The sequence below is a fragment of the Bos taurus genome, chromosome 17, assembly GCF_002263795.3.
Source record: "Bos taurus isolate L1 Dominette 01449 registration number 42190680 breed Hereford chromosome 17, ARS-UCD2.0, whole genome shotgun sequence".
In the NCBI taxonomy this organism is placed as follows: domain Eukaryota; kingdom Metazoa; phylum Chordata; class Mammalia; order Artiodactyla; family Bovidae; genus Bos; species Bos taurus.
The window spans coordinates 34,435,574-34,459,519 of NC_037344.1; the positions used below are offsets into that span (position 1 = coordinate 34,435,574).

The window sequence follows — 23,946 nt, forward strand, 5'->3', positions numbered from 1 at the left end:
TCTGGACCCTGACTATGGAATGGAATACTTGGAAGTCAGAACTTTTTACATCCTCTTTTTTATTTGAGATATAACTGACATAAAACATTTTATTAGTTTTACTTGTACAACATAATGGTTCACTATGTGTCTATAATGTAAAATAATCGTAGTTATAAATTTCTTTGTCTTGTGATGAGAACTTTTAAGATCTGCTCTTTTTGCAAGTTTTAAATAAACAATACAGTGTCATTAACAGTCACCAGGCTGTACATAACATCCCCAGGACTAACTTATTTCATAAGTGGAAGTTTTTTACTTTTTGATCATCTTCAGCCATTTCACCCACCCTACACCCAGTCTTGACTTAAATGAGCTCATTTCTCCTTTCGCACTCTCAGAGTCATTTGAAAGAGTATGCTATAATGATAATGGCTATCTGTGTTAAACAGAGAAAAATGCCTGACAATAGTTAGCTAGCTAAGGGGCATATGAAGTTAGGTTCCAGGGAGCAAACACTATGTTAAATATACCATTAGCTCATGACAGGGAGTGAGAAGACATGATTATTCACACTTCTTTTACAGATGTCATTCTCATTTACAGTAGTACTGTCCTGATAGAAAAGAAAGTTCTTCTTTCCCAGTAGCATATAAATAAATAAAAATGGATTTGTACTGGGACTTCCCCTGGTGGTCCAGTGGCTAGGACTCTGTGCTGCCAATCAGGGGACCTGGGTTCAATCCCTGGTCAGGGAACTAGGCCCCACCTGGTACAGCTAAGACCCGGCATAGCCAAAGTAAATTAATAAATATTTTTTAAAAGGATCTATATTAAATGATATCACCATCAGATAAGCTATTCTAGAACACCTAACAGTATATATTCACATATCTTCTCTACTTTTACATTAAAAAAATTTTTTTTTAGTTGTTAGTATCATTTATTTACTTATTTTTGACCATGCCATGCAGCATGTGGGATCTTAGTTGCCCTACCAGGGATTGAACCTGAGCCCCCTGCATTGGATATATAGAGTCTTAACCACTGGACCACCAGGGAAGTCCTTCTACTTTTACATTTTAAGGTGGTCTCTGTTTCCTCTGACGGATAATACTTGTGTGGCTTATGAGCCATTTGCTTAGAAGCTCATATTATATCCTTTTAAACTCACATAATTATAAATCAACATTGTCTTATTTGTAACATGAATTGGATGCTATTTCAAGTATTACTTCACCAGCTTTGTGTGTTTATTGGCTACATAAGAATGATTCTTAACCTAGGGTCCTTGGATAGCTAGATGGGTCTAAGAACATACTGAGACCTATGAAAATGTGTATGTAGAGAGACAGTTCAAGCTTTCATCATATAAAAGAAGGAACCCCAAACAGGTTAAGAACTACCACTCTACAGTAACTACAATTTAAACCTTCTTAAGTCCCATGAATGCTTCATAATAGTATCTATTTTCCCCTTTCCAGATGACTTAGGGCAGAATGCAGTTGGGATAGAACTGCCACAGCTGGAGCACAGGAGTTCTGCAGTGGTCAATCACAGTAAAGACAAGGAGTTCGTACTTTCTTAGACCTCCTCTTGTGCCCAGAACAATTCTACAGCTGCCTCTAGGTGTAACTAAATGCTTCTTTAGGTCTTTATTTACATGAAGAGGAACTAGACTTCTATTTCATTTATTACAAAAAAAAAAGTTAGGATAATAAGACACTAAGACAGCAAATTTAAGCACATTAGTTAAGGAATGCAAAACCCAAGTTCCCAAGATAAGATTAGAATTTACAAGTGGCACATATTAACTATGTGTAATTTTAGATAACCTGTAAGTCAGTTTTTAAATTTAAATACATGTAGGTTTTGATGTTTGGTAATAACATCACACACTGGGGTATTTAGAAATTGAAGGACTTGTTTCCTTATCTGAAAAATTATATGGCCCACTGTCTTGCCAGGAGTGAGATGCACTTTGAACTATTTCTTGAATGTCCATTAAAAAGGAAAAGAAAAAAAAAAGATCCCTGATTTTACCGATTTAAAAGGCAGTAGTAAGATACAGTGCTTGTCTTTTAACAATTAAAAAATTATATATTTGGCATAACTTAAAGAGAAATTACAAATACTTGTAAGAGCCACATTGGCTAATCATTTTCATTATAGTTACCCTTAATCCAGAAGAAAGTGAAGAATAAAGATGATTCAGTTTATGAAGGCTTTAACCAAAACATTCTTTTTTTTCTCTTCTGATCATTAAGTCCATTACTTAATGGTGTATGAAACTTAAACATTCTTTCTTAACTACTGTTACCCAAACTCTTTTACAATAATTCTAATGAAAGAAAAAGGTTTGTGACAAGTTCAATAATGAAAAGAGCCAGAGACTGAAAAATGTCCATTTGTAAAGGAAAAACTAAAAACTATGAGAAAGGCCATAAAAGCAATCCACAGATATGGAAAAGGTTATGAAAAAGGAGAACAGATCAAACTACCTATTGATAATGAAAAAATAACATCTAACATTTTCTAAACTTTAATGTATTAAATTATCACTTGGTGGGATTGGTTTGTTATCAGAAACATAGTTGTTATACTTAAGGAGCTAATGGTGAAATTTTAAAGCATAGATTATTTGTCTATAATTTTTAAAATCTAAAGATGTAAAATTGAGTGAATTTGACTATGTGTATTTAGAAATCTCATGACTGTATTCATATATTTTACCTCATCATTTTAAACTAACCATCAGCTTTTTCTAACCATAAAAAAAATCTATCATTGGAAAGACAGCAGAAATTTTTTTTTTTTTCCCATGGAGATGAGTCAGCTGGACACAAGGGAATACCATACATTGGACTCTATTTTGCAATCTTAGTCAATGTATTCTCTATTATACATGATAAAATATACACATAAAAGGACTCTATAATGTTGTAAAGAGGAGAAAATTGGAGCAAGTGCCAAGAATTTCCTGTTAAGGGCTGTATTTTTTTATTTGGAGATCTAATCACGAAACTTTAGATAGGCTACCTTGATAACAAGAACCTCTGTTTTATTATGCTGGTGTGTGTGCATTCTTAACTGTTCAGTTGTGTCTGACTCTTTGTGATTCCATGGACTATAGCTCACCAGGCTCCTCTGTCCATGGAATTCTCCAGGCAAGAATACTGGAGTGGGTAGCCATTCCTTTCTCCAGGGGATCTTCCTGACCCAGGGATTGAACCTGGATCTCCTGCATTGCAGGTGGATTCTTTACCATCTGAGCCATCAGGGAAGCCCAGTATGCTGGCATCTAACTGTAAATAAACCCATACCATACTTGATACAGTGTGTTCATATATCTTCTGTACATACTTTATAATTACACTGAAGAATGTGAGAGTCATGAGAAATTCTGAGTTATTTTACAGGTCTGTCCTGCTTTCCCCCACCAACTCTTCTCTTTGAGATAAACATATCTACATTCAAACACATACACACACACATACACACACTCATGTGCAGATGCAATATTAAGTCCACAAGATGTGGCATGAGTTTAAGCACTATATTAAAGTGTGAAGTATATTTTACTATCAGTAGTTCGAAGCCCAGCATTTGTAAATCTTTTAAAATTAACTAGGCTGTTAAGATCCCATCACTCTGGCATCAACCCAGCAGAGCTGTGCCTTTAGCAAAAGAATTCTGTAATAAAACGAGATTTTACATGCTGAAACAAAGTATTTTAAAACACCTTTTTGCCTATTTCTCATTTTAGTGCTATCTGTGCAATTTAAAACCCACACATACATATACAAATGTTCCCATGGAAGATTATGCTAAATTTTGGGTCAACCTCAAAATTACTTTTTGTATCAACCTTTTAATGAACACTTTTATTTTCTTTAAGAAGAAACCCAAGTCCTGAAAAGACTTTAAGATATGTATTTTTTAATTGCCATAACAAATACAACCAAGCTAACCTTAATCAAAGGGGACTCATGAATACTGTTCACACTCCATATGTGAATACCTCTCAGTAAGGCAGATAAAATTCTGCCTCAGCTTCTCTCTGTTTCCAAATATGAACAATCATTTGTGACATCTGGTGTAGATTAGTCCTTGACTGCTAGGCATAGAAACTCAATTTGCATCAAAGGGGAAATTTATTATAATGCTATTATTGGGTCTAATGGAACCCGAGGACAGTAGTGTAGCTGGGCCTCAGCAGTCCAACTGGGACCAGGTACTCATTCTCTCATATTTTTGATCTCCTCACTCACTACAGAGTGGTTTTTTAAACATGGTTGAAAACACAGCAACACGCAGTGTCTATGTTTTATATCTTACAGATTTAGCCACAAGAAAGTCATTTTCTCATTCCACTAACCAAAACTCCTATGGCAAGTCTCTGAAGGGCTTAGCCCAGTCACTGCGGGTATTACGATGGGGTCAAAGTGAGGTAGATCATTTCCTCTGCACCATTATCAACCGTGTGTGTGTTCTCATGTTGTGATAACGTGACAACTCTGTAGTTTTTTGTGGGGAGTGAAAATCCTTGGGATCCTGTAAGTATAAGTGACTGGAGGCAAGCCTATGTTGGTTGGTTGAAGGGTGAAAGAGAATGTTAAAGTGTCCTCTGCCCTTATTTATATGCAAACTTGTGTTGCTTATACATTGCTTCAAATGCTGTCTAGCAACACATTACCTCAAAACATTCTGTTGAAAAGCTGCCAAACTGACCTTGCGCCCACCAGTGGACTGGCCCGCCTGCCAGCCATGCTTTCAAAACCAGTGCTCAGTGTGCCTCAGTGCAGTCAGTTGCTTCTAGCTGCTGTTTGCTTAGATCATGCTGCTCACTAGGGGTCCAGGTAACAATCTGGGCTGTACAACAGATTTTTGGATCATCCAAAATATGATACTGATGGAGCTCCAGTGGAGCAGTGTGCAGTATTTATACAAAATATGATGAAGTTGAAAAACCTCAAGGACCAACTTCTTTGGCAATGATTATGGAATCTACAGTAAAAATTAAAGCTATTCTTTTGAGTGATGATTCTAACTGGGTCATGGTGAAAAATAGATGTTATCTTTGTGTTAAATCCATTCTCTTTCTAAGGAACAAGAGAAGTCTCAATGAAAATCAGAAAAGAAAGCAAACAAAAGTTCCACTTCCTTTATGGTGGAAGAGGTCATATAGCTAATAGATGACAAAACTTGAGTCTGGAGCTGTTCAGTTTGGAAGTTTATGGAAATTTTATTTGAAGACAGTTCCTAAATTCAGTTAAACTAGAAATGTGTGTTGACAAGACTTAAGGAGGGGAAGAATGAAATGGACAGTATTCCAAGTTTGAAAAACTTGTACCTATTCTAAGTGTCTGAAAATGATTTTAAGTGTCTTTCACACCAGCTCAATCCCACTTTGTAAACTTGACCAGCTCTTTCTCTTGAGAATAGTGGAGAAAGGGGAAGATAGATGAAATTGAGTCCTTAGTGAGTACTTAAAGAGAGAATAATATATTTTTGCTTTTTTTTTTAAACTAGGGAAAACTCAAACATATACAATAGTAGATTGTGTGTGTGTGTTTAAGTGCTAAGTCGCTTCAGTCACATCTGACTCTTTGCAACCCTATGGCTGACCAGGCTTCACTGTCCATGGGATTTCCAGGCAAGAATACTGGAGTGGGTTGCCATTTCCTTCTGCAGGGGATCTTCCCGACCCAGAGATGGAACCTGCGTCTCCTGCATTGGCAGGCAGTTCTTTACCACTAGCAACACCTGGGAAGCCCTGAGAATAATATATAATGAACTCTCATTCACCTGTTACCCACGTTTACCAATGATAAACTCACAGCCAACCCTATTTTATCTAAACTTTAATCCTTACTCCCAACACTGCACTAAATTTTTTGAAGCAAGTCTCAGAATCATAATATTTAGTCCATAAATATTTCAGCATATATCTCTAAAAGATTTTTTTAAAAAGTGTAATGACATCATTATTCCACATTACAAGTAGCAATAATTCCTTAATAAATCAATATTTAGTCAGTGTTAAAATTCTGCCCATTATTCATAAATGTATTCCAGCTAATTTGTTTGAACTGGAATCAAAAGAAGACCTATGCATTGCATTTCATTAATACATCTCATTTCTTTTTTTTTTTTTTTTTTTAATATATCTCATTTCTCTCCCTCTTTTTCCTTACAATTCATGTTGGAGAAACTGGATCATATGTCTGATACAGTTTCCCACATTCTTTACTTTCCTGAGCATTTCTGTGGTGTGATTTAGAATGTTCCTCTGTCTCCTTATTTCCTATAAACTCATAATAAGATCTAGAAGCTTGAAAATATTCAGGTTTGATTTTTGGGGACAAATACTTCAAAGATATTAGATTCATATAATGCCTGGCTGTTTCTCTTATGGTTTAGTCACTCATGATTGCCTAAGTCCTTTACTTCACTAGGGCTGCAAAACAGTACTATCACCTTTCTGGTATTCCTTCTTCATTTATTGATTGGGATATATTTATAAAAGGGAAGCTTTCCCATCCCTTTCTTGACATCATCTTAGATAAATGTTAGTATACTCTTCAATCCTTTCTCTCCCTTAACTTTTCCATTCATCAACTTGTCCAAGAAATCACTTCACAGCTATACTGAGAGCCATTTCTCTTTTCTTTTATAGCTGCATATTTTACCCAACCAGGCCCCAGGTAATGGACATTTGAGTTGTTGCCAGTCCTTTCCTCCCTTATTTATATGTCAATCGTAGTCTACAAACAATCAAATGGGACAAAGTAAAGAAGAGTCATCCACCTGGTAAGAAGCTCCTATTCACTGAAGCATGAGTATGATTAAAGAATATTGCTTTCTTAACCACTACTTGTTCAAAATTTTAGAAACAGTGAGTCTTGAAGTCATACTTTCTGGCTCCTGTATTTGCCTCTGTTCTTCCCATTTTTCACCTTGCTTCGCCTTTTAAAGGCCTTCAGCCTCAGCCAGCTCTAGTTATGGCTCGCGTTCTTCACATCTCTAAGTGGCTTCATGCTACAGAACTGATCTGGCTTTTGTCTGAAGCCTGGTGACGGGAACTGTCTCACTTGCAGTCTCTGCCTTCTGGCGATCAACACTGCTGCTACACTAATGTGGTGGTGGCAGAGGCAGCAGCAGAGCTCATGGGGCTGGCAGTGGGGCAATCATGGGCTTAGGAAGTGATAATAGGAAAATCAGGATTCTCATTTATTTTTGTGATTCAGACCAGTGTGGTTCTCCAAATCAATTTTTCATGTACACGGTAATGTCCTGGGACTAGCTCTGAATTCTTGGAAGATCATATGCTTAATATGCCATAGACATTCCTAGTAGAGATATATTATTCTAGGCCCCTAGTTTCTAGCCTTTACTTATCCCCTCTCAAATAATGAATCTACTCTGTGTCTTCAAACATCATTTCTATGCCAATGCCTTTGAAATGTTTATCTTCAGCTATAAGGCATCCTTCCAAGCCCCTACAACCCAAAGTGTCCCCCATCAGATGTGTCACCTTGATCGGAGAACTGCTTGCTTCACTAACTCATTTTCAAGGATATGCCCTTCATCTTGACAACCAGGCTTGAATCCACTAATAATATAGCCCTTTTTCTTGGCCTGATACCACTTAATCTGACCAACTCTCCTGAATCAGATGTTGATTTACTTGGCATCACGTGACAATTCTACCCAGAAAGGGCTAACCAATGGGTAAAGTCAGGTTGGAGGGGATTCTTGAATACCCGTGCTTTGTCCTTGGATGCAGTCTATGGATAAACACATTAGACAAGATCTTTGTTGGTATGCTAATCAAGTGTGAATATTTGTTAGAACCACTGAATATTTGGGGGAAAAAACAAGCCTAGGAGAAAAAAGATCCCAAATGACATGGCTCCTCTTAGTAGAGAAAGTGATCAGATGTGACAGGGGCCCAAACCACAGCCCAGTAGAAACCCTAATGGGACAACTGTGATACCAGAAGGAATGAGGGCTGCAGTGAGAAATCATTTCAACTCTTCAGTACCTAGAAGGTGCTTACCGAAAGGGTTAGAACTGTTGATCTTGTGAGGCTCTAGAAAGCAGATCTAGGACCAAGGCTGCAGGAGAGAGGTTTCTGCTCAATAAAAGAAACACATGAATAATTCACAAGCTGCCCAGATGTAGATAGCTCTAAAGATAGTGAGTAAACAATTATTAGTTCAGTTCAGTTGCTCAGTTGTGTCCGACTCTTTGCGACCCTGTGAACTGCAGCATGCCAGGCTTCCCTGTCCATCACCAACTCCTGGAGCTTGCTCAAACTCATGACCACGTGACAGGAATATTGTAGATCTTATTCAAATACTGGGAAGAAAGTTTGCTTACATGGTAGAGAAGAACTTTCAGTATGCTACCATCATCAAGTCTACAGTATTCCCTTTACTTGTACTCGCATGCTTAACTGGCCTTTCTGTTTCAACAGTTGTACTACCTGGGTTCCTAAGAGTAGACCTCCTATTTAATCACTGGATTCCATTCGTTTTTTCCTAAGTCAAGATTTGCTGCTGTAATTGCTTCCCCATGCATAATCAATTTCCCCCATCAGCATAACAATATGTTATAATTACTCATTTTAAAAGCATAATCACCTCCCATTTGCTTAATTTTTTTAATGAAGTATGTGTCATGTATGTATTTAGCTTGCTATGCTGGGTCTTAGTTGCGGCATGTGGGATCTAGTTCCTGGACCAGGGATCGAACCACGCCTCCCCCGCCCCTGCCACCCACATTGGGATCGCACAGTCTTAGTCACTGGACCACCAGGAAGTCCCTCCACATCTGCTTTAACCCACCACCAGTGAAACTCCTGGGAATAGCTATCTTTATTTGCCTTTCTCCACTTCCTCTCCTTCTATTCTCCCTTAAACTCATTCAAATGAGATTTTTGACCTTCCACTGAACTGCTCTGTCAATAATCCAATGGTCAGTCCTCAGTCCTCAATTAACTTGATCTATCATTTGCTATCAATCACCCCTCCCACTTTCTTCAGCTGGACACTGGAACACCCCCCACTCTCTTCACTCCGGCTATACTGACTTCCTGACTGCTTTTAAACAAGAAAGGCTTACTTTTGTTCAGATCATTTGCTCTTGTTGTTCCCCTTCTGGAATGCTCTTCTTTTGGATAACAAACTGTACAATTCACTTACCTCAGGCTTTGATCCAGTATCACCTTTTTGGTAAGCTCTCCCTGGCCACCTGTATTTAACCTATGGCCTACTCTCTAGGCCTTTTTTCCTTCTCTGCTTTATTTTGCTCCTCCTCTGTTATTGTCATCTAATATATTACATTTTAACTTATTTTGTTGATGTGCTCTTTCTCCTCACAAAAATGGACCCACAAATTGATAGACTTTCATTTAGTATGTTTGCTATTGTGCATCAGTGACTGGTAATTTACTTAATAGTAGGTGCTCAATAAATACATGTTGAATGAATGAGGACACGTCTGATATTTGACTTAATGTTAACTAAAGTTAGGACTTTTATCCTAACAATTTGATTTTTGACCAAATGTGGAATTTATTCCTTAGCACGGGTGCTGTATTTATAACTTTATACTGTATATACTGCTGAGGCAGATTGTTAAAACAAAAACAAAAAAGCCCTATAAAACAACTTAGAACCAATGAACCTCTTGCTCATGCTCCAATATAGATTCAGTAGAGCAAGCTTTGACTACCATTAATTTGAAGTGTGCTTTTGGCCAGCCTTCCACAAAACGGGGCTGTGCTAAATACCTAGTAACCAAATAAAAACAGTGGAGATTAAGTAGAGATTAGAGCTAAATGGAATGTTAAATAAAGCTCTCAGCTGTGATACCATTTTATATTCCTGAGTGCTTGCAAATAATTCCTGAAAGTACTTGAAATGTAAATTCAGTCTGTCCCTGACCCCATCACTACCCTAACCCAGGGCTCACCCAGGGGTATCCTACACTCAGGTGCTGCACAGCTGGTTCGAAGCTCTGAGAACACCACCCAATACAGAGCTCTGCAAAACTGCAAATCCAAAAAAGCTCTCTGACTGATGAAAGCCTGATCGGGGGTATCTCAGTGACTTTTGGGTGCTGGTACTTTAAAAAAATCCTCCATGTGATCTGTGCTGTTTTCTTAAGGCCTCAGCGCCTACCTGGTCTATGAGTCAAACTCACTAGTGTCAGACACTGTAACCTCAGTGTTACTGATGTTCAGATGAGCAACGGTGCAACAAGTCTTCTTCTGCTATCTCCTTCAAAAATCATCAGCAGAACCTGCTCTACATTCCTGGTCCTCTGAACAACAAACAAAGCAGTTACAGGATATTGTAACCAGGATAGTGTGTGATTTGTGAAGAAGTGACATTTCTGAGAAACAGAAAATCTGCTTTCTAGGAATATGTTCAGAGATGGAAAGTAAGGGTTTTATAAGGAAAAACATTCTGTAAAAAAGAAAAACTGCTAGTTATATAAGCCAAAAAAACTGCAGGTGGCTTTGCTTTTATAAATCAGAAAGTATAAAATCAAAAGAAACAATTTAATGTAAAAACTTTAAGTATAAACATTAATTAATTTATCTTAAGTATTTTACTACTGATATCATTTATGTATCAAATACAAAGCAGTTTAGTAGTTTTTTTTTTTTCCCAAAAATATGAATTACTTCAGATTAGCTCTAAATGTATAGGTCCTTAAGTCTCTGACAAATTAAAATGCAATAATTTTAGAGGCTAGTTTCAAGATTCAGTGTGACAAAAGATAACAACAAAGACTTTTCATGCTAGTATTTGACAGAAATATGAAGATATAGCCACAAACACAGCAGCTCTGAATCCCAAGAACACTGTGAAGCCAGTATTTATTTATCAACTCAATTCACTTAGGAAAACCAATGCACAAAACATTGCTCAATGCTCTTGGGGAGGGAATATAAAGTCAACCTGTAGGAGCCTAGAATTCAGAAGGGGGGAATAAGACAATTGTACAAATGCTTTTTAGAAAGTGAAGTGAGTGATATATGAGAAATATAAAATACTGGCATGGAAGAACAATACTGATGACAATGGTAATAGTTATCACTACAACTACTACCACCGCCACCAGTACCACCACTGACTGACTCCCAAACGTTCTAGATCTTCACATGCCTAATGTATCCGACAGTCCAAGTGAGGGAGGCAGCAGTCCCCCTCTCCAACAATTTAAAAATGAAGAAACTGACATTTAAAGCATTTAGGTATATTTGCTCAATATCATATAATCAGGTAAGTGCTGAATCCAGGTTTAAATCCGTATCTGCATGACTCCGGTACCTTCAAACTATTTATCATTATCAGGCTATCTGGCCCTCACCGTAGCTCCGATGAGGAGGAGAAAACATCTACCAGGAGCTCACTGATCAAGAGAAGGCCCTTAGTAATGAGCTTTAAATGAATGGGAGATGTGAAGATGGTGGTGCTGGCAGCGAGGCACTCCATGTGAAGGAACACTCCCGAGCAAGGCACAGAGGCAGCACAGGGTAGGCTGCATTCAGAGGTTCAAAAGTAGTTTCACAAGACTTGGGTGGTTTGAGACTGTGCTCCTTGTAGTCTTCGGGTTCTCGTCAAATGTCTGGGGCATAGAGGAAGAATGAGAAGAAACAGCTGAGAGCGTAGAGAAAGAAGTGATTGAAGGAACAAAACCTGGGGAACACTTCAGCTTAGTGCGATACAAAGAGAGAGTCTGTAAAAGGAAGAAGCAGAGGAGCCTACGAGAGTTCACATGAAAACCAGAAGAGCATTTCAGGAAGAGGGTATGACTTCTGGCAGATGGGGCAGAAAGGCCAGGGAAGCTGAAGGCTTGGAGCTTGGGTCCTGGATTGGAGATGAGAAAACTGTTGGTGAGGTCAGCTCAGCAGTGTGGAGGGAGAGAGAGGCCAGGCTGCCAGGGTTTCTAAAGTGACTTGGGAGCAAGGAACTGGAGGCAGTAAGTGTTCCAGTCTTTTGAGAATTTCGGTGGTAAAATGGAGACAGGCTGTAACCTAAGAGTAACAACGATCTAAGGGAGGTTTAAAAAGGAATATACTATCCAAAAGTGGATGTAAAACAAGAAATGGTATTTCCAGAGTTAATTTTTAATTTCCTGAGTTCACTGCAGTACGAATTTCAAACCATTTTGGCACTCATATCCTGGCATGTGTATGAACTTAATTGTGGAGATAAATGCAGTAGCAGCTCGGACAGAAATAAAAAATCCTCTGTAAAATTACAGGAACAGTTACATTAAGTTCTTCTCAAACTTCTAATCCCCCAATTTCAGCTATAGCATAATGGTTAGAGGTTTTTCTGCCAGTGGGTAAAGACAGATACCCTCAAGTGTAAGCACACACTAGCACACAACACTAGCAAACAAAACACCTACTAACACATAACATATGATTATTCCAAAACTTCAGATCTTTTCCATTGTCAAATAATCTTCCTTTGTATTCATGTTTTATTTGCTTTACCTTAAGTCACCCCCTAATCATGCTGACATCTACTACCGATGATTATATTAGACCTAAAAGTGTTCTTAAACAAATGAAAAATACTGACTTCCATTCCTGAAAGTCCTGCTTCCAATTTTCAGGAGGAAATTAAATAATGTATAAATCAAATACTGGGCCTGAGCCCAGACAGCTGAACATCGTTTTGTCCTTTCAAGGCAAAGAGGAAGTGTCTGCTATGGCAGGGACATGCCAAGAGAAATAAAGCTTAACCTCAGCCCCATGTGAAAGTGATTTTAGATAATCGGGGGTGTCTACAAATAGGTTAAAAATGGGACCACATACTAGCAGGGAACTTTCCATGGAAGTTAAAAAATGTATCAAGATCTAACCCCCACCTTAAAAACAAAATGTGTTTGGAAACTGGCATGGCCTTAGAAATTCTATATACAGACAGTAGAGGAAAGGGAGAGTAGAGAGGGGACGAGAGTTGACAAGTCAAAGGAAATTAAAACGTGTTTCCGCTTAGCATTTATGATAGGCTCACAATCTGATTTCTTTGTAATTGTAATTGCCAGATTCAAAATGATATATGTTTGAAGCGGAAGGAAAGGAGAGAGAGGAAGAAAGGGAAAGGGAGGGGACAGAGAGAAAGAATAAGAATATACGTGTGTAGGTAGAGTGACAGATGGTGAAAAATTATTCAGATTAGGGACTGGCAAATTTATTCTGCAAAGGGCCAGAGACCAAATATTTTAGGCTTTGTGGAGAACACAGTCCCTCCTGTAACTATTCAAATTGCTTTTGTTGTTCGCAAGCAGCCATAGGCAGTATGTAAATGAATGAGTTGTGGCTGTGTGCCAACACAACTTTATGGACACTGAAATTACATGTATTTTTCTTCTTTTGATTTTTCTTCAATCACTTCAAAACATAAAACTATTCTTAGCTTATGAGCCCTACAAAAACAGATTGTGGGACATATCTGACCTGCAGACTCAGTGTGCTGCCCCAACCCCCACCCCAATTCAGATAGAGCATTCTTATGAAACTAGGCTTGACTCAAATTTGGGGGATTCTAGGTAATAAAAACTGCTTTTTTTTTTGGGCCAGTAGCTGAACAAAAAAACAGTAGTAATAGGCAAAAGCATTTACTTGGACAATGCAGCAGACTCTAACCCTGTGAAAAAGACAAGCACCTCTATCTGTTTCTAGGGGGATACTTACATAAGAAACCAAAGTTTATGTAGGAAGAAACTTTGAAGCCAAATGCTATATAACCATTAATATGCAACATTATTCAGGGATCAAGGGTGTTTTAAAATATTATCCCCTTTATCAGAAGTTAATATTTTATAAACATCTTTTGTAGCATAACAGTAGTCAGGAATTACACATAAATTTCCATCATCACCTCTATGGAAACCAGAGAGCTGGGTACTGGAAGGGTTTTCTGGTGGAACATATGCTTTGCAGATCACATGGTGATAAAACCTTTATGGATCATCTGACCTAGACTTCCAGAAACAAAGGAAATATAAAAGTGCAAAGCATGTACATTCACAGTTTTTGTGAAGCAAAATAATTTTTATACATTCAATGTTCTATTATGCAACAAACACTGACTTTTTCTTTCTGCATTCAAGGAGAAACACTTACAAAACATCCCGGTAGGTGTCTCACTATGTTGATAAAGGAAACAGTATTCCTTTTTTTTTTTTGGGTGGATATTCCCAGTACTTCTCCTTAGTAATCTTGAACAGATGAGGCCTTCTTATTCGGGGAACTGCTCCTCAGCCACATCAACCCTTTACAGTGTGGTCACGGTGCCCTGTGGCACTGTGGGTACCACAGGGGTAGCTGCAAGACGCAGCTGGTTGGGACAGATTGTGTCCCGAGGATGAACAATGATTCAGGGAAGGTTTAAAAAAATGAATATATTACCCCCAAATGGTTGTAAAACTGGATTATCTCCAGAGTTGTATTTTTATGGACTGGTCACTCATGGTACCCAGGATTGCAATCAATGTGGAGTGGGTAGTCACACTTGTTTTAGAGAATTTAGAACACAATTTTTTATTTGATGGCAAGTTCTGGTCAGGAATGCAATCCTCTATTATAATATTGTCTGTTTAAGGAAACAGAACTCTCTCAGCAGTGACCTGTTTTGTGGTGGTCTGCTTTATGGCACTGTTTCTAGGAATTCATTGTGGGGAAACAAGCTGCCTTAACCATCCACATGGAAACGATTGAGGCTGGAGGCGAGGGAGAGCCAGAGAGAGTGGGAAGGCCTAGGGTGTAAAACAGGCGGTGGCCTTGAGAGCAGGCTCAGTGAGCAGTCTTTTTATTTCTTCTCTCCTTCTTCATTTCCTCCCATGCTGTATCCTTATTATTATTTTTAGTATACTTTATTATTTAGAGGTTTTTTAGATTCATGGTAAAACTGAGTGGAAAGTACAGATACCCTTTGCCCCTACATATACATAGCCTCCCCTATAATCAACATCCCTCACCCACAGGTATATCTGTTACAATCAGTGAACCTGCACCTACTCAATATTATCACCCAAAGTTCAGAGTTTACATGAGGGTTCACTCTTGGCACAGTACAACCCGTGGGTTTGGACCCATGTGTAATGACATGTATCTACCATTACAGTACCAGACAGAGCAGTCTCACTGTCCTAAAAATCCTATGTGCTCTACTTATTCATCCCTTCTAACCCCTGGCAACCAATGATCTTTTTTTACTATCTCCATAGCTTTTTTGCTTTTTCCAGAATGTCATATAGTTGGAATTACGTAGTATGTCACCTTTTTGGATTGGCTCCTTAGTGATATACACTTACGGTTCCTCCAGGTCTTTTTATGGCTTGATAGTGCATTTCTTTTCAGTGCTGAATAAGAAAGATTCCACTGTGTGGATGCGCTAGTTTATTTATTCACTCACTTACTGAAGGACATTTTGGTTGCTTCCACACCTCTGGTAGTTATTCTTCTTTTACTATTACTACAATGACTATATATATGAGAAAACTACCCAGGTCACAGAGCTAGTAAATATCAGAGATGGGATTCAAATCCAGGATTGCCTCATTCAAGACACTGAGTTTTTCATCTCTCTGCTATACTTCCAATTTGTGTATATTTTTATATGTTATTTATTCCTTCTAGCTGAAGCTTAAAAAAAACTGTCATTTCAATCAGAAGTAATATAAACTCACAGTAAGGGAAAAATTAATAATTTCAGGTTTGTTTACCATGGTCCTAAATCCAGGGGTTTATTTCAACATCCACAAAATGCCATTTAATAAGAAACATATAGATTAAGACATAAAATTTCCCCTTAAAACTTAAGCACACAACTTCCCCTAATGTAGAAACATAACAAATTTCTGGAATGTACAAACTTAAGGAAAAGTATCAGTACCTTAACTCGGCATTTATCACATGCTTTATGTTTTTATACTTTCATAAACAAAAATTAAATGATAAGCCAATTAGGTCAGTTAGCTAAGAATATAAGGATTGCCATAAAACTTTCCTTTCCCTCCCAAGTCATTTTTCTGGTCGTAAACAGACTAAAATGATGAACAAAACAAAAACAAAAGAACAGTGGTAGGTAAGGCAGTTTAAAAGACCAAACCAAACATGGACAGAAGAGGCTACCAGAACCTTATGCAAACACTGCTTATAAATGCATCAACATTACCTCCAGAGGTTTCATCCCTTGGTTCTGCAGGCCCCAAAAGTCATGTATCAGAAGAGTAAATGAGTAGACTCAAGGGTAGAAATGGTTTATTTCACAAAGTGTGGCTGTTTGTGGTTGTTTCCACTTAACTGGAACCCAAGTGAGTTGACAATGGTGGAAACTGAAGGGGGTTAAAAAAAAAAAAGACAACTATCCAAGGGTCTTTCTGAGGAAAAGGTACTGCAGAGAAAATTAACATAAACATAATTCAATTAAAATAAAAACTGTTTCTGACAGACTTGGATATGAAAGTTAATATACCTGCACAACTCAAGAAGAGCAAACATGTTCAATTACGCAACCAATGAGTTGTGCTTTTATTTAGACCCATCTAGAAAATTACTCTGGGATTCTTCCTCTTACTGAAAATTATGACCCTCAGGAAACTTGACTTTGACCAAAATGATTCAGATCACAGTGTTGCCAGGACTCTGGTGAGATCACCCAAAGTTCTTCATCCTGGATTCTTGCCTCAAGTTCTTTCATATAAGAATGACATCCTCTCATCACCAGACAGCCTCTCAAAACACATGGACTATTCTAGTGGGGAGTCCAATTATCATTTCCAGATTAAATCAGTGCCTAGAGCACCTGAACTAGAGAACTGGGTAACAGGATATGATAGGGTTTAAAAAATGATGTACACTTTTATATAATTAATTTGAACCTTGCCCAGACCAGCACTGATCCCAACTTGTTATCATCAAATATCAAAACTCAAACCCAAGGTAAAAGGCAGTGGGAGAAGTCTCTTTATCTCCAGTGACTATCTTGGCAAATGCCTGGGACTCAAACAAATGCTTGTTCTTAATACAGTTAAGATAAAATAGTTTCAGATATTCCAAAAAGGACACATACTACTTCTTTCCAGAGAAGACGGTAGAGTGGTCAGTGTGGTAAACTTTCACAAAAGTAACACTGTATGCATGAGGTCTTTCACTCATCAAACATTTATTAAGAACAAACTATAGGCCAGACACTAATAGTCTTCTTTGATCAATCAATTCATTCTAAGATTCTGAAGCTTTAACACAGGCATTAGAAAGGCATTATTTCTGGTAAATGTAAGTGGTGTTTTCAGATCACTGCAGAAGGGCAACTATTAAAATAATTCAAAAAACCCTTCAAGATGACACTGAGTTACAACTAATATACTATATAGATTAATTCCTTGTGATACTGAAGATGAGACTAGATTATCAAGCTGGTCAGAAAGTAAGAAAAAGCTAGAGCAGAAGCTTAATAGACACAAATTCCCAGCCACACACACACATTTACTGAAAGCATTCAAAACCATCCTAAAGAAACAATGGATATTCAAGGAAATTAAGATTTAAGGGCATAGGCTTTGGGGTATTAGTAGGGTTCAAATCTTGGATCTCCCAGTTTTATCTGTGAGATCTTAAAAACACTATTTTAAGCTACAGTTTCTTCCTCTGTAAAATGAGTGTACTGTTTTTTTTTTTCCTCATAGGGTTATTGTATTAAATCAAATAACTTTGTGTCTCATAGGATTATTGTATTAAAAATTAAACAACAAATTATATTAGGCTTATTGTATTAAATTAGTTATTACATGACATTATTGCTAGTTGTCTAGCAATATCATAGTAATTGTTCAACAAAACTGTTGCAAACATTTACTAATATCATTATTACCTGATTACTGAGTGTATAGTGAAGATGTGGCTATGGATTTATCTACTATTTTTTTCCCAATGCAAATTATTTATAACCTAGTTCAAGTGGAAGTCATTGTGAGTGGTTTAGGAGGCTTCTATCTCACACATCCTTATGTTTCTACTTGTGGAAATGTCCACTTTCGTTTGTAATTTGTTTCTAACTCCTAAAATTCCAGCTGTTCCTTGCAATGTCTTCCAGTAAAAAACTGAAGCTGATAAATGGAATTCTGATATGAGACAACTATAAACAAAGCAACTCCAAATGAATTTTTATAGGCATTTAGCATCCAATATTGGAGACTGAGGGGGAATACACTGTTAAACAGGAACAGCGTAAAGGAATGAAGAAAGGAAGTTCATAGGTTGGAGACACAGTTATGTACAACTATTTAATAAGTTTTACAAATATGTAGCGAAGTCCTAAAGATGGATTTTGGTCTACTAAATTCACAGAAGTATTTTCATTATATCCATACACATAGAGAATGAATTATCTGTCAACAGCCATCTTTGAAAACAAAAAGCAAGATATTTTCTAGCAGAAAGAAGTTCAACAATGTCACCCCAACTACTGGTATTATCTGAGCAGCAAGACTGAGTGATGAAATTTTGCACTGCCTTTGCTGACTGGTTGATAGGAAAGATCATTCTTCCCAACGCCTCCAAGAATCTCACTGTGTATTACAGTGCATTACTGTTAATGACACTGTGATTCTCAGCATGTGAAACCTTTTCAAAATTACTAAAGGTAAATCATATGCATGCTCCAATGAACAGACTCAAATTAATACCATCTTGGATGATGAAAAAAAAAAAACAAAACTGAAATATTAAGAATGCCCAGGGCAGAATTTCAACTGTAGGACCAGATGACTTTTCAGTGTAAGTTGCACATGGCAAATGAAAACCTTAAATTCACTCAAATGTATGTGCATCATAGACTTCCCTGGTGACTCAGACAGTAAAGAATCTGCCTGCCATGTGGGAGACCTAGGTTCGATCTCTGGATTGGGAAGAGCCCCTAGAGAAGGGAATGGAAACTCACTCCAGTATTCTTGTCTGGAGAATTCCACATACAGAGGAGCCTGGTGGGCTATAGTGCATGGGATCGCAGAGTCAGACATGACTGAGCGACTAACACACACACACACACACACACACACACACACACACACACACGTGTACCACAGTTTCACCAAATGAACAATGAATCTCAAGTACCCAAAGATTTGTTCTCAGTAATGGGTAAGCTAGCTGTAAGCCAAAGGAGAAAAGGAGGAAACTTAACCCACAGGGATTAGGACATCCTTCAAGCCATGAACCTTTCATGGAAAGCTATATAAAATGAAGCTGGCAAGCAAGGACACCGAATAAGGCCACAGTGACTGAGTCCTGTCTGAGTCAAGGGGTAATATTCACAGGGATCCCCCCTGAAACTGTGCACTGCTGTGTTCCTGCTGGCAGGAATTTACCAGTGCTGTCAACCCTTGATAACAAAAGAATCCTCATTAAATTAAACCAAAAGAAGAAAAGTAAAAACGTATGGATATTTTTTTTTAACTCTTTCTATAGGCAGAAAACCAGAAGCAGATAAAGAACTGAAGAACATGCTTACACTATTCCAAGTATTATTTTCTTGCCAAGCTGGGAAGGCACAATTTTCCTTAAAGTTATGTTTAAGTAATACTTTGGCCTTGGAAGTAACTCCTTAGCGAGGGACTTCCCTGGAGTGCTAGTCACTCTCCAGCACTGCGCTGCAGTACACTACAAGGATTTCATCAATTATGCTAAATCTGGGTATATCCTATTACCTATGTGCACATAGCTCCATGATAAGCTTCTTCACAGGTGTCACAGAAACTATCCTTGGAGAATGAATGAGGGATAAAAATGATGGACTGTTATACTGATTTTCCCATGTACACTACTTTTCATGGTCTTAAAGATGAAAACATCCTGAGTTGAAAAGGTAATCTGTGCATCCGCTTTTTAGGTTGAGCATAAGAAGATAATAATATCTCTAGCTATAATTCAGAGTGCTCTTCTAATTGTACTTTGATCAAGCTTCAGGTTAAAATAATTTGCCTGCCAAGACACACTGTTGCTCAGGATTTTAATTCTTAAAATTACAGGTAGGGATATAAAAGGTGGAGTTTTTAAAACATTATTTTCCTCTTTTAAGTTCAAACTATGTTTTCTGCATTATTTTATTGAAGAACCCCAAATGAACAGGTGAATGGGAAAGCAACATGAACCTAAATTTTTTGATGTACAAAGCACACAAGATTTATAGCTATTTCTTCATTATATTTCTGAGCTTTACAAATAAATATTAAACATTAACTCATTTCATAAAAAGTTTCATTAGGGAATACCCTTCCCCTAGAAAGTATACAGGTAATAAAGACAAGTTGGCATTTTTAATATTCAACAATGATAAATCACTTTTCAAACTGAGGTTATTGCCAGGCTCTACTATTTCGTGTTTTACATTTTTAAGGTAAACAGGCAGGTTCCATTCCAATGTGAAAGACATAATGACTACACTATACAAAAACTCAAATTCTCATAGCATTCAGTTATCTGTTTTTATTCTTTAACTTCATCTTTTAGCTTTATTTACCAGAGAAGATCGTATCTGAGAAGCTATTTAAAACTATAAATCTGTCAACGGTTTCTTTTATAGGGGTGACATGGGAAAAAGAAAGGACAGTATTAAGAGGGACAAGGGATGTTGTACAAGGAGTACTTGAACCGCAGGCTCTCCTCCCCTAACACATGATATTTGGATGCTCAATGTTTGCCTCAGCTCATGTATACACGGGAAAAGAAATATGAGTTACTAATTTCAAACTTAAAAATGTCAGGAATGTAAAAACTGGAAGTTCCAACTTTTATTTGAAACTGTAGCAAAGACATTTCATTAAAAAGAAGACTATTATAATCAGATAGGTGCAAACTTGTCAAGACGGAATTTCAGTGTGCATTTCACACACAGAGGTACAAAACCTTACAAGCATGTTCTGCTTCTTGAGCTCAAGAAAATAATAAGTACTCGGGTTATAATTCTGAGAAACAAGAATGAAATAAGCCATGTGGTCAGTAGCTTTCTTAGTTAGTGAAACAGTTTTTAAAACACTCTGCAGTCTGCAAGGTGACTCAGAGGTCACAGCAGGAAAAGGAGGGAAAGGTACATAGGTGGGACAGGCCCCAACCAAAGCAGATTCATTCTTATCTTAACGGTCTTCCTACGTGGGGCTTCCCTGTTTGGCTCAGTAGTAAGAATCTGCCTGCCAGTGCAGGAGACGTGGGTTTGACCTATGGGTCGGGAAGATCCCCAGGGGGAAGGAATTGGTGGCAACCCACTCTAGTATTCTTGCCTGGAGAATCCCATGGACAGAGGAACCTGGTGGGCTACACAGTCCATGGGTCTCAAAGAGTCAGACATGACTGCATGACTAAACAACGAACAAAACTTTCTACAAAAAGTTTTATTTGAGGGAGAGAACAAGTTTTGGCTACTAAAATCTTTCAGAAACTACTCTTCTTTAGTTTCAAAAATGATAGAAAAGATTAACACTGAATTCTAAAATAAAGCTTCCATGGAGAAACACAGTTCTGGATTGGAATGAAGAGATGGAAAGAACATGATAATTTTTTTAGACAATATTTTGCTTTTATAATTTCTAAGAGTAACTGATGTAATCGTCACCTCCTAGTCTTCCTTATTATTTATTCTCAATTGAAAAGCAAGTCAGACAAGAGCAAGTCAGACAAATAGTGACAATCTGAAAAGAATGACTTTTCCTTGTCAGCTTACACAGAGAAGCTTAAAAACGTTTTTACTGATTGAGCTTCCAAAGTGATCCAAAGTATTTATCATAGCCATACTGGAGGAATGAGAAACTATCAGAAACTATTACAAGAAAGATAAGAAAGTAAAATCTGCTAGAGCTTTATTATGCTGCATATGTTAAGATATTTTCGACAACTTCTCCCATCATCACCAAATGCTAGGTTGAGGAACCTGTTTTAGCTTAAAGTTACCAAAATTACTGGCCTATGTGGATCCGAACTCATAAGTCAAGATTCTTAAAACCAAGTATAGCTAGTTTTACTGATTCGCTCTCCACAAAGCTTAAACAAAAAACCAAAAAATCTAGATAAGAACAGAAAATGTGCAAGGTGTTACGAGATACATTTGTTGTTGTTTAGTCGCTAAGTCACGTCTGACTCTTTGCAATCCCATGGACTGTAACTTGCCAGTCTCCTCTGTCCGTAGGATTTCCCAGGCATGAATACTGGAGTGTGATGCCATTTCCTTCTCCAAGAGATCTTCCCGACCCAGGACTGAACCTGGGGTCTCCTGCATTGGCAGGTGGATTCTTCACTGTGAACCACCAGGGAAACCCGTGGGATACAGAGTGAAGGTATCTAATCTGAGCTACAAGTGTTAGAAATGACTTTCTGGAAGAAGTTATAACTAAGCTGAGTGGGTGGGTACAAAAGACTTAAACTAAGATGAATAGTTCTTTGAAGCTTTAGGTATTCTGTAAAATGTTCCTAAATATATTTGTTTTCCCACCCAATAAGAAATGTGTGCTAAGTCACTTCAATTGTGTCTGACTCTGGAATCCTATGGACTGTAGCCCATGGACTGACAGGCAAGAATACTGGAGTGGGTTGCCATGCCCTCCTCTGGGGGATCTCCCCAACCCAGGGATGGAACCGGAGTCTCTTGTGTCTCCTGCATTGGCAGGCAGGTTCTTACCACTAGTGCCACCTGGGAAGTCCTTCCCCATTTTATGGGTAGAGAGAATGTAGCCTTTAAAACAAGGGAGACAACAGCAGCTCTGCAGCTGATAGAGAGCAGGAAAAGCGAAGTATAGTGCTTTAAAGACAAGGTATTACACAGGAAATTAAACTGGTAGCAGGTGAAACTTCAATCTTTAATATGCTAGAAGACTGTTGTTAATAAGTTCAGCAAATGAAGTCCATGGGTCTCTTCAGAGAAATAAGAAACTGAACAGTCCTAAGAAAAACAAGCCTGTCTCCCCAGGTTAAAAAAAACCATTATTTCTCAGAGTTTTGCTTAAGCTCACCAGTCCTCAAACAAAGCTTCCAAATTACTCATTAAAAAAAAAACACAGAAAGATGAATCTAGACCATAAGTTACATCCTGTTCTATTATAACTTCTTTTTGGCATGTTAGTTTTTTAACATAAGCAACAGAACCCTGGCAAAGAAACATATCCATTTCTGGTCTGGCCTTTGCTCATCCCTTACAGTGCTCGATACCAGTAAAATAACTGGGATTTTATACTATAAAAAGGAAAGCAAGAGGGAAGTTGAGCAAGATGACAACCAAGAAGTTTTCTGAACTTCCCTCTTCCCACGTACACATTGAATGCACAAGGAGCAATTACTTATGAAAGAAATCCAGAAATAAGCTGAGAGACTTGTATACATAGAATGAATGAGAAAATACCCACATTGAAATGGGTAGGAAAGGCTTAGATGCACTCATCATAAACCTCATTCCTGGCCCAGGGCCATAAAACCTGAAGAGAACTCCAAACTCTCAGCTTCTCCCTGAGGAGCAAGGGTTTGGACTGAACATCTAAGGCCTCAACTTTTAAGACTTCCACCTGGCTTGGCTGGTGTCCATAAGACCCAGAAGATTACAGCAAACAAAGAAGCAATGCTTCATTGGTGCATAAGTAATCACTGTAGTTATCCCTTCCTCCCACTCCCCAGGACTCAGTACAGGGATACATTAGCAACACTTATCTCTCCCAGTCCTTCTCTGCTGCTGCTGCTGCTAAGTCGCTGCAGTCATGTCCGACTCTATGCAACCCCATAGACGGAAGCCCACCAGGCTCCCCTGTCCCTGGGATTCTCCAGGAAAGAACACTGGAGTGGGTTGCCACTTCCTTCTGCAATGCATGAAAGTGAAAAGTCAAAGTAAGTCGCTCAGTCGTGTCCGACTCTTAGCGACCCCATGGACTGCAGCCTACCAGGCTCCTCTGTCC

The 23,946-nt window shown here is 38.1% G+C and overlaps 1 protein-coding gene across 5 annotated transcripts in view; it reads right to left on the bottom strand.

Moving 5' to 3' along the window:
• SPATA5 (spermatogenesis associated 5) overlaps positions 1-23,946 on the bottom strand; it is a 331,976-nt gene that overhangs the window by 20,459 nt on the left and 287,571 nt on the right. For 2 of the 5 annotated variants that reach the window (XM_024977591.2, XM_059876279.1), the window contains one exon: positions 8,042-8,116. The exons of the other annotated variants lie outside the window; for them this stretch is intronic. In XM_024977591.2, the coding sequence (XP_024833359.1) occupies positions 8,075-8,116 (42 nt within the window). In that variant the 3' untranslated portion in view covers positions 8,042-8,074. Of the gene's footprint in view, positions 1-8,041; positions 8,117-23,946 lie in introns of those variants that run through there. 5 annotated transcript variants of the gene reach the window in all.